Source organism: Lithobates pipiens, unplaced genomic scaffold, assembly GCF_037356315.1.
Source record: "Lithobates pipiens isolate NorthernLeopardFrog02 unplaced genomic scaffold, aLitPip1_a1.2 Scaffold_23, whole genome shotgun sequence".
In the NCBI taxonomy this organism is placed as follows: Eukaryota; Metazoa; Chordata; class Amphibia; order Anura; family Ranidae; genus Lithobates; species Lithobates pipiens.
The window spans coordinates 254,945,085-254,957,298 of NW_027507785.1; the positions used below are offsets into that span (position 1 = coordinate 254,945,085).

The window sequence follows — 12,214 nt, forward strand, 5'->3', positions numbered from 1 at the left end:
TGTAAGCTCTGGATAGTAATCACCCACCCTGCTAAATATTAAAAAGGAAATGGTTTAAAAAAGTAATAGGTGCAAATGTATTTGGAGTAAAAACAAGCAGGTGTGAATATGAAAATAATCAAGGGCAAGTAGCCATGAAGTTATTTGATGTAAGTAATACGGAATTTAATCAGTTGCTAATGGGTGTTTGACTTTTTTCCATCATCATTGCCCTTTGTTCTTCAATTATTATTGCAAGCAGCGGCTCAGATCTAGAATTATTACTTGCATAGTTTTCAAAAGAAAGTGGTCAAATGTCCAGAGGAATTTTTTAAACAGGGGGTAAAGGGTCCATGTATTTCATCCTTGATCACACCTGACGTCTGATTCTTCTGTTTTTACATACTACCAGTACAGAAACCTTATTTCCTTATGTGCTAGCTTGTAAGTTTAGTAACACATAGGGTGCTATTTACGAAAGGCAAATCCACTTTTCACTGAAAGTACACTTGGAAATGCAGTCACTAAAATGAGTGGAAGCTCTGCTGATTTTATCATCCAATCATGTGCAAGCTAAAATGCTGTTTTTTTTATCTTTCTTGCATGTCCCCTTTGGATCTACAGAGACTTTACTTCCAAGTACACTTTCAGTGCAATTTCAAGTGCACTTGCAGTACAAAGTGGATTTTCCTTTAGTAAATATAGTAAATAACCCCCATAGTAACCAACAGCAAATAATGCTGTTAAAAATCACAAAAGGGTCACAAATCGGTCTCTCCTCCTCCTCCTCTTCCTCCTCCTTACCCACTTCAGTCTGCTCCTACTATACGAGTGAGGGAAAGATGGCCCCCACCGTCTCCCTACCATTGCAGGGAGGAAGCGATATCAAAACGTCACTTCCGCCCATAGCTCTTAACCGCTTAAGGACCGCCCCACACTGATGTATGTCGGCAGAATGGCACGGCTGGGCACAATCTTGTACAGGTATGTTGCCCTTTAAGTGCCCAGCCATGGGTCGCAAGCTCACAACCTGGTCCTGAGCTTGCAGGACCCGTGGACCCGATCGCCGCCGGTGTCCCACGATCGGGTCACAGAGCTGAAGAACGAGGAGAGGTAAGTGTAAACAAACCTCTCCCCGTGCTTCCTACTGAGGTTGTCACTGATCGTCTGTTCCCTGTTATAGGGAAAGACGATCAGTGACATCAGATGCAAAGCCACGCCCCCCTACAGTTAAAAAAAAAACACACACAAACTTAACCCCTTCACTGCCCCCTAGCGGTTAACCCCATCACTGCCAGTGACATTTTTACAGTAATCAGTGCATTTTAATAGCACTGATTGCGGTATTAATGCCAATGGTCCCAAAAATATGTCAAAATTGTACGACGTGTCCCCCATAATGTCGCAGTCACAATAAAAATTGTTGATTGCTGCAATTACTAGGAATTACTGGGAAAATTACTGGGAAAAAAAGGACGTCAATTTTGTTTCGGAGCCACGTCACACGACCGCGCAATTGTCAGTTAAAGCAACACAGTACCGAATCGCAAAAAGGGGCTTGGTCCTTTAGATGGAAAATGGTCCGGGGCTTAAGTGGTTAAAGAGACATTTTTCTTTTTTTTTAAACATAAATATGAAATCTGAGGTCTTTTTGGCCCCAGATCTCATATTGAAGAGGTCCTGTCATGCTTTTTTCTATAATAAGGGATGTTTTCATTCCTTGTAATAGGAATAAAAATGACCCTTTTTTTAAATAAAAAGAACAGTGTAAAAATAAAAAATAAAAGGTAAAATAAATATAAAAAAAAAAATGTAAACGCTCCCCATCCCGCCAAGCTTGTGTGCAGAAACAAACGCATATGTGAGCAGTGCCCGCATATGAAAACAGTGTTCAAACCACACATGTGAGGTATCCCCGTGATCGTTAGAGCGAGAGTAATAATTCTAGCTCTAGACCTCTTCTGTAACTTAAAATATGCAACATGTAGAATTTTTTTAAACGTAGCTTATGAAGATTTTTAAGGGTAAAAGGTTGTCACCATTCCATGAGCGGGTGTAATTTTGAAGCGTGACATGTTGTGTATCAATTTACTCGGCATAACACTATCTTTCACAATATAAAAAAAATTTGGGCTAACTTTTTTCCAAAAAAAAGTGCTCTTGTAAGACCGCTGCACAAATACAGTGTGGCAGAAAGTATTGCAATGACCGCCATTTTATTCTCTAGGGTGTTCGAAAAAAATAATAATATTGTTTGGGGGTTCTAAGTAATTTTTTCTAGCAAAAAAAAGTGTTTTTAACTTGTAAACACCAAATCTCAGAGAGAGGCTCAGGGCTGAAGTGGTTAAGCATCGTTACTTTCTAACAAATTAGCAGTTATTTTGAGCCCATTGAGTCCAGTTACCTGTAAAATAAAACATAATCCATATATAGAAACCTCAAGTATGCTAAAGTTCCTTATTATTATTAAGATTATTATCCTTTAAAGTGGAACTACAGCCATTGTTACAGTACAAATACTGTAGCTGCTGGCTTGTAATAAACAGAAAACTCACCAGCCCAGAGATTCAGAGCTATCTTCACCCGGGCCTCTTCTTTAGTGGTCTTCAGGTCCCTGTTGCCGCCATCTTGACTGAGGGAAGCTGACTGTGACTTCCTGCTTCTTGTGCAGTCTGGATGCACAAAACATCTCACGCATAGCTGGCTCCCCACTATGCGTGAGATGTTTTGTACATCCAGAGTGGTACATCCAGAGTGGTGCCGCAGCATCCTTGAACATGTCACACATTGCAGGAGACCGCGGGTGAGGGGGTTCCAGAAAGTGGGAAGAAACTGTCAGAAAAAGGTACCTGCTCCCAGAAAAAGAAAAATAACTGCCAATAATGGATGGAGGAAGAGGGTGATTAGAACTTTCACATAGAAGTATAAAGTGCTAACATATTTCACAGATTAAACACTAAAAGACACCGAAGTTGAAGAGGACCTTGCCCAAGCAGGTGTACACTTTACAAGGTTTGGGAATCATAGCTGCGTAAGGTTAACTAGAAGACACAGGAAAATACCAAGAACATCATGAGATTGAATGTTGTTGATGTAGAGTTTACCATTTTAGATAAAAAACAGAATTAAAAATGTTTTCCATACAGATGGATCCTTCGCTATGGTGCATTGTGATCACAGCAGGAATATTATTTCCTCCGAATGCTGCTGCTTATCCCAATGGCTCAATTGTGGTTGCTTGTGATGACATGATGCCTCAGCATGGAGATACTAAAAGTCAAAACAGCTCTGCCCCTTACAATCTTATTGTGTCTAAGACCAACTACTATGCAAAAGACCAAATCATAGGTAAGTACACTAAATGACTATTCTTCTAACTAATAATATTTCCATGTAACATTACTATTCAGGACAAGTTGAAAAATGTCACTGAAAACTGATTTAGCAGCAATATAACCAATTTTGCTAAAACATAAACTTTAGGGCTTTTACTGATTAAAATTTTCGTGTTCGATCAATCTATTTTTTTTAATCGATTAATCGACTAATTTCGATTAATAATAATGCACATACAGATCCAACTACTTTTAGCTGATCTCCTTGCATTGAAACTTTGCATTAGTCAGTGGTAAATGTGGTATACACTATATACAATCACCCAACACTAGTTAGTTTCCACAATTCATGACTTAACTTCACAGTTCACACAAATACATTTTAAATTAAAACTGTAGCACTGACGTAAGTAACTTTTTTTTCCACAGTAGCGTGACAATCCCTCCACCTCCAGTCTAACTAATTACTCTCACCTTATGGCATGGACCCCTGTGCAAACAGGTGGTCATGCGAGCAGGTAATAAAAGGGTTAACACGGACCATAAACTTCTTTCACGACTCCTTAGATCTCAGCAAGGACGCCAGGTCATGGGTAGAAAGAAAAGATCTAAGTGCTCACCGCTTAAAGTGGAGGGCCACCCTGAAAAAAGAAAATACATTAAAAATTTGAAAAAAATCATAAAAAAAAAATGAAAAACATTTTTTTTTTTTTACTTACCAGAAATGCCTGTTGCTAGGCACATCATCCTAATCTGCCTCTTCCTCCTCCGCGGAGATCTTCTTTCTTCTCTCCTCCGTGCGGCGTCTTCTGGGTAATGGGCCGCGCTGTGTTCTGGGACACACAGTTTCCATTCACAAAGCGCTGCGCGACTCGCGCATGTGCAGTAGGAAACGGGCAGTGAAGCCACAAGGCTCCACTGCCTGTTTCCCTTACCCAAAATGGCGGCGCCGGGACCCGAGACCGAGGGACGGGTCAGCCTCGGGCGGCCGTCATCGCGGGCGCCCTGGACAGGTAAGTCTACTTATTAAAAGTCAGCAGCTACAGTGTTTGCAGCTGCTGACTTTTAATTTTTTTTTTTCAAAACCGGCCCTCCTCTTTAAGTATAAGATTACATTTTTGTGTTAAAACACAAACTACTCACATAAAGATGATAAAAACACAGCATGTAAAGCCGACAATCGTGTTAGTTCCGTAGGGCAGCAGTGGGTGACGTCATGCATAGCTCCTCCCCGTAAGCGCTACGTTTAATCAGAACTTCGACGTCACCGGACTCCTCCCCCTTCCTTTCGTTAGCACTTGGGGAAGGGGGAGGAGTCCAGTGACGTCGATGACTGTGACGTCACCGGATCTCCAACGGAACTCCCTGAAGACCCAGAAGACGGCGGAGAGGTGTACCAATCAAAAGAATTTTGAACGATCAAAAAAATTTATTGATTATTTGAGGAATTAATCTTTAATTTCCACAGCCCTAATAAACTTTTATTCAATAAACTACTTAGGGGTAGATTGATTAAAAAAAAAAAAAAGAAGAATTATAAGCTGTGGGCACTGTGGGGGGGGGGGGGGGGGGCAGAAGAACTATTTTCATATTACTGGGTTTAGTAATCGCTCTTATTACGTTCTTATTAAAGCAGTATTAAAGTCACAATGTGATATCTACTGTATGTTGCAGTTTACCAACTCTAAATATGGTGGCTGAATTAGTTTTATTTTAGTTTATTTTTCATTTTTTATTTGGAGATCTAGCCTGTAATAAATTGGGTAAAAGGACTGTGGGACTTTAAATGAAGCGCATGACAGAATAGTCATGCACCTCCATCTCTGTATCTATGATATAAAGAGAGGATTTGGGACTTTATATAAGGACAAGACACATGATATGGTAAAAAAGTCAAAATTGCCTTTTTGGCCTCTTTTTTGGCTTCCTTATGTTTATTTGGGTTCATTCTGTTATCCATATTTATTGGATAGTATATCAGAATTAGACAGGAGCAGATGGAATGAAATGTAACAAGCTATTATCATGTTTTTTTATTTCTTGTCTGGCTGCATGTGCAGAAATGGAATGTAATATACAGAAGGATTGTTCATTTTTCTCCTGTTATAAAAAAGTCAAAATTGATGCCTATAAGGTGCAAAATAAGAAAAAGTAGCATATTGAAATAAATACACACACAGACATTGATTAATTCATACATATATATAGAGACAGTAACAAAAGATATATTTCAATCCATATATATATATATATATATATATATATATATATATATATATATATATATATATATATATATATATATTACACATAATAATACACTGAGGTAGGTAATGTTATGAGCTTGACTTGTACTCCATGACATAGTTGTTAGTATAGCACAATCATCATAGTAAGATCTGGATAAATAGATAGATACTGTATTTATCGGCGTATAACACGTGCCGGCGTATAACACGCACCCCAAGTTTGGGAGGGAATTTTAAGGAAAAAACTTTTAGGAGGGAAATTTAAGGAAAAAAAACTTACATTTAAATGCCCCTCGATGCAGTCTTATCAGTGTCCATCTGAAGCCTTGTCAGCGTCATTTGCAGCCTTGTCATGCAGCCTGTCCATCATTGCAGCCTTGTCATGCAGCCTGTCCGTCATTGCAGCCTTGTCATGCAGTTTGTCCGTCATTGTAGCCTTGTGCATCAGTGATGTCAGGTAATGTTATTAAAAATGGCGCCGCCGAGATACACAGGACACAGGCCCGGAAGTTCTTGGCGGCTTTCGGTCGCTCTCGGACCTTCTCGGTGGCTTTCGGCCGCCTCGGCCCTTCTCAGCGGCTTTCGGCCGCCTCGGTCGTACTCGGCGACTTTCGGCCTCTCTCGGACCTTCTCGGCGGCTTTCGGCTGCCTCACCCCTTCTCGACGCCTTTCGGCCACTCTCGGCCCTTCTCTCCGATTTTCGGCCGCCGAGAAGGGCCGAAGGCGGCTGAAAGCCGCGAGAAGGGCCGAAGGCAGCCAAAAGCCGCCGAGAAGGTCCGAGAGCGTCCGAAAGCTGCCGAGTACGACCGAAGGCCCAAAAATTGCGCGAAAATCCTGGAGGATCGGCGTATAACACGCACCAGTGATTTTCCCCTGATTTTAAGGGGAAAGAAGTGCGTGTTATACACCGATAAATATGGTATGTAAATAACTAAATTTGTACCATTACTACATCCAAAAAGCTTGATGCGTTTCGTGAATTTGCTCTACTTCCTTAGGAGCGGATGCATGACACTTATAAAAAAGGCTTCAGGTTCAAACATGTAATACTACAGGGTGAGGGTCACTGAAGGTGTCTGTCCTGGGAGTGTGAGATTACAGACCCATGGATACAAGGGCGCACATAGAAAAATCACCACGAGGATAGGGGTCTCCGTGTAAAAATCTGGATTGATACAAGGTAGTATCTTCCAAGAACTAGCCTGTAACACGCTTCCTGTCGTAGAGTGACTCCACTCTGGATAGAAGAGCAACAGAGACACCCAACATTGTGAATATGTGGAGACAATAATGTTCGATGTATAAGCAGATTTAGATGGATTTGACTAACAAATTAAAGCTGAAATCCTAGTAAAACCTTTTAGGCAGCTACAGCAAAATTTTTTATAGTTCCTTTTAGAATAAATGTTTTGCCTAGATCAGGGATATGCAATTAGCGGACCTCCAGCTGTTGCAGAACTACAAATCCCATGAGGCATAGCGAGACTCTGATAGTCACAAGCATGACACCCAGAGGCAGAGGCAGGGCCGGTGCTACCACTAGGCGGACTAGGCAACCGCCTAGGGCGCACTGCCGCCTAGGGCGCCCAGCCGCTGGTTATTGTACTCCTCTCCTGCACAGTGCACTGTCCTTGTATATCCTGCCATGTCAAGCAGTGCCGCCACCAACCCCCGCCCCGCCCCCCCTCCGTTCCGCTGATGTAAACACACACTGCAGGGAGCCAGCCAGTAAACCTCTGGGCGCTCTCTGTGTGTGTCACTGTGTCAGGCAGCAGTAGCGAACTCCACCCCCCCTCGCTCTCCTCTCTCCGTTCTCTGCTCTCTGACTGTCTGTCAGTCTGTCACATGACACATCTCGCCGAGGCCACTCTCCAGACTCCAGCAACACAGTTCCCCTGGCCCCGCCCCCCCCCCACGCGCTCCTGGAACGGAGTAAGTGTCATGGATTAATGGAGGATGCAAGCATCGTGGGATACATGGCTGCGTGGCGCCTGGCGGCAGCTCTCTCCGGGCTTTGGGACAGGTGCAGCCTGGGCTGGCTGTAACAGGAAGAGGCACCACAGGACACAGAACAGAACCAGCAGGTACACACTGTACACAGACAACACAGCAGAGTGGGTGCCAGTGAGAAACAGGGGTCACTGGTGGAATAATTAAAAACTGTTGCTTTCTCTCTTAGGCCAGGTTCACACTATAGCGATGCGGGAACGCCGCGAATCCGCAGCGTTTTCCCGCATCGCATGACTCCCGCCAGCAGTTCACACTGCCCTATGCGGACTGCTGGGAGTGTCAATGATATGTTAATGACACCCCCAGATCCGTCCGCATATTGCAGTGCGATCTGCACACTCGCACAGGAATCGGATCGCATGGTGTGAACACCCATGCGATCCGATTCTGCTGCGGACCAAAAAAAGGGTCCCGTGCGAGTTTGCTGCGGGAGCGATGCAAATTCAGCCAGACTATCTGTATGGCTGAACTCGCATCGCTACGGAGATCGGATGTGATTTGCACTGCAGTGCGGTGCGAATCACATCCGGATCTCCCCCACGCAGCAGTGTGAACCCAGCCTAAATGAGATTGTATATGAAATGTCATTTTAAAATGTGTATGAGTGTATATGTATTATATATTGACTGATCTGCTAAAATGTCCCCCCCCCCGAGTCTGTATTTTATGGGCATTGCTGAGTCTCTATTGGATCATGGGCGCTGGTGACATGGTATTTGACGGGCGCTGGTGAAGCGGCATTGATGGGCGCTGATCCGTCTGTATTTGGTGGGCGCTGGTGAGTCTGTATTTGATGGGCGCTGGTGACATGGTATTTGACGGGTGCTGGTGAAGTGGCATTGATGGGCACTGGTGAGTCTGTATTTGATGGACGCTGGTAAAGTGGCATTGATGAGTGCTGGTGAGTCTGTATTTGATGGGCGCAAAAATTCGTTTTGAATTATTTGATCCAAAACCTGGTTTGGGGCAAAACTGTAAAATTTAGTTGGTCTAGCAAAGTGTTGCATGCAAAATAGTAGCGGCCATTAAAAAGGTGGGGATTACATGAGCAGGGCAAAGGGGGTGGAGTCAGGGGTGGAGCCAAGGGGGGCGGCAAAATGAGGTTTCGCCTAGGGTGTCAAAAATCCTTGCACCAGCCCTGGGCAGAGGCATGATGGGACTTGTAGTTTTGCACAGCTGGAGGTCCGCTAATTGCAGATCCCTGGCCTAGATGAACAAAAGCTTGATGTGTATCAGTTAAGTTCTGTATATTGCTATTGTAGGGACGTGTTCTTTTGTACACTGTCTGTGAGGTTTTTTACAGTACATTCATGCCTGGTAACTAAGGGTCAGGAGATCCCTCAAGGCTATATATATGGATGTCTTACAGGAAGTGAAGGAGAGAGAGTGGCCAGCCACATGCTCTGCAATCCAGGAGGTGCTGGAGGCTGATTTTGTGCTATATCCATCCTTCCAGGCTGAAAAGGGTCAATAGGCAAGTGTTACTGCACTGTGTAGCTCACTGTTTGTTATATTACTGTCCCTCCTGTGTGGGAATCAGAGATAATTGTCAGAGGCTTCTCTGATTCACTGAAACTTTCTATTTGCATACTACAATATACTTGGGCTATTCTCAAGTGTATGAGACCAAAGCTCATTTGATTATAACTTATCAAGTGACTGGTTTGTGTTGAAGTGTATATCTGCCACTTCATTATTTAAAGCAGCAGTGTCCCCTTTTGGTCTGGAGGGTTCCTAGCTAGTATTAGCCTAGGGAATGGTAAACAGCTCAGGGTAGAGATAGGATAGACTTCTGACGGCCATTTAGATAGAGGCCCGGTAGCAAGAGATAGGCTAGATAGGCCTGATTTGCCTTGGAGGTGGCATGTTTCAGACTTCTTTTTATTACGGTGTTGATTTTCCTATTGTTTAGTTGACCATTTTCTCTTCCTGTTTTTATTATTTCAAAGTTACACTGAAAAATACATCAGCAGATTATCCGATAGAAGGTTTCTTCATCCAGGCCCGCCAGCAAAACAGCAACACCCCTCTGGGATATTTCATAGTCACTGGAAATGAAGTGCAGACTCTTACATGCAAAACAACTGCGGTGAGATTGAGAGCTGATCACTCTTTGTAGATAATAGGACTGATACCATTTGCACAATGTTATCTCAATTTAGGAATTATTGGTTGCATAACTTCAGGCATGTAAATAGATACATAAGTCTGAGAAAACCTGTGCTTTATGAAATAAAGAAAGACATCTAAAAACAGGGGTATGTTTTTAAAGCAGGTAATGTGAAATTAGCCAAACATTCACTGCAGGTAAATCTTCCTGATTCATGCATTTTGACATATAGGGGTTGATTTACTAAAGGCAAAAAGACTGTGCACTTGCAAAGTGCAGTTACACTATGCAAGTGCAGTTGCTGCAGAGCTTGAGGTTAAGCTTCACTTTGCAAAGATTACCCAATCACATGCAAGGAAAAAAAATGCATTTTTGCTTCCACATGATTGGATGATGGAAGTCAACAGAGCTTCTACACATTTACTAAGTTCTGGAGCAACTGCACTTTCAGAGTGCAATGGCATTTTTCAAACTGTGCAGTCTATTTGCCTTTAGTGAATCAACTCCCTGGTGTATGATTAACTATCAGTGAATGTTTGGTAAATGTCACATTCATTCTTTGATAAATACAATGCAAAGTGTAAAATTGCTGAGGATAAGTACAAGTAGAGAAAAAAGCGTGGTATGATTATGCTGCAAGGTTTGCTAATTTTGCTATCTTGGAAAGATCCTGAAGTTTGCATACTCATACATTTTTACAACTTTACGCCTTCTTCCTTTTAAGTGAGCTTTAATAACCAGGAGGTAGTGCAACTTCTCTAAATCATGCTACCGATGTGATTGGTTCTAACAGTGGTCACATGATCAGGAGCTTGTCCCGGCTGACTCCCAATCAAAAGCTCACAGCACACAACCTTCAGGCCACGTAGATACATAAGTGCTGCAGCCGGTCATTAAAGCCCACTATTCATAGTATGATGATGTGCACACACAAAAATCAACTGCAAAAAAATCACAAAATGAAATCACACAACCCACTAAAAATAAGAAATAATGTGATGAAAGTCCCAAATGAATGTCAACACGTCAACCATCACCACCTGTGATATAAGGACTCTTACCAGACAAGATAGACCCCCACTACAGAGTTACATCAGCATCTTAATGACAATCACATCATAAAGGGGTCTGACCTGCATTGCTTATTAGAGATGTATAGTGTATCTCACTCTTTAATATGCAGTGGTAACCATATACTTCTCAATGTCCAATATAAAACTAAAAATGGAGAAATCCACATAGTGTGAATCCGAATAAAACCTTTATTGCGTTTCAAAGTGTATAAAACCTACTTGCATTACTACAGTAATCAAGTGTTTGAATAAAAACATCCCTGGGCAGTATAACAAAAGTTCCAAACAGTACTTCATACATTTCCCGATCCAAGGAGGTGTGGTGACGTCACATGTGAAGCTAATGCACACAGGGTCACTTTTTGTGTTTGCACATCATAGCCCTTAGCGCGGCAAGCCATTTATTCTAATTAAAAATACAATGGCAAAACATTTTTTTCCAACTAAACCAGAAGAACATATTATTATTTGAGCAAAATAATAGTTTATTACATATGGAATTTTTTTTCATGCATGAGATCTAAAAGACCCATGTACTAGTTTGTGGTCTCAGGGCCGGAAAACCTAATTGGCCAATGGGAACAGGAAAAATACAGATAAACAATACTCATACCCCCTTCATTAATAGTAAAATTCAACTTTACAGGTACTACAATTATTTTGGTAGAAAGTTTAAACTCATCTCATTCTAACATTCCAATGCTCTCCAGATCTTATCTGGTGACTTTTATGCCCTGTACATACGATCCGAATATCGTACGACCGATCGTACGACCATTTTCGGTTAATAATCGCAAGTAGAAATTGAATAGCTAAATAAAGTCACGAAAATTCTCGTACGATAGAAAAGAAAATCTGAAGTGATGTCATGTGTTGTAATGTATTTGTATTGTATTTTCGGACGACAACTATACTGACTAAACGAAAACTGTATTATGAGGAAAATTTCCACGCATGTCCGATCTAATAATATCGGATAAATGGACATGATCGGCTGCCGAAAGTAGTGTACACACGATCCGAAAATCGTACGATCCTTCCTTGGACCGTGTGTATGAAAGGTCAATGAGTTTCTGGACTCCTGACTGACCCTTGCATCTTTCATCCAGTGCTGCACTGATGTTTCTGGATTCTGAGTCATGAGGAAAGCAAAAGAATTGTCAAAGGATCTGCAGGAAAAGGTAGTTGAACTGTATAAAACAGGAAAGGGATCTAAAAATGATATCCAAGGAATTGAGAATGCCAATCAGGAGTGTTCAAACTCTAATCAAGAAGCGTAAAATTAGGAGTTCTGTTGAAACCAAACCACGATCAGGTAGACCAACTAAAATTTCAGCCCCAACTGCCAGGAAAACTGTTTGGGATGCAAAGAAAAACCCACAAATAACTTCAGGTGAAATACAGAACTCTCTGAAATCATGTGGTGTGGCTGTTTCAAGATGCACAATAAGGATTCAC

General features: G+C 42.0%; 1 protein-coding gene across 1 annotated transcript in view; it reads left to right on the top strand.

Moving 5' to 3' along the window:
* LOC143928275 (putative ferric-chelate reductase 1) overlaps window positions 1-12,214 on the top strand; it is a 36,092-nt gene that overhangs the window by 8,796 nt on the left and 15,082 nt on the right. The window contains exons 2-3 of the mRNA XM_077453058.1: window positions 3,126-3,327; window positions 9,523-9,662. Coding sequence (XP_077309184.1) covers window positions 3,126-3,327; window positions 9,523-9,662 — 342 coding nt within the window. The remainder of the gene's footprint in view (window positions 1-3,125; window positions 3,328-9,522; window positions 9,663-12,214) is intronic.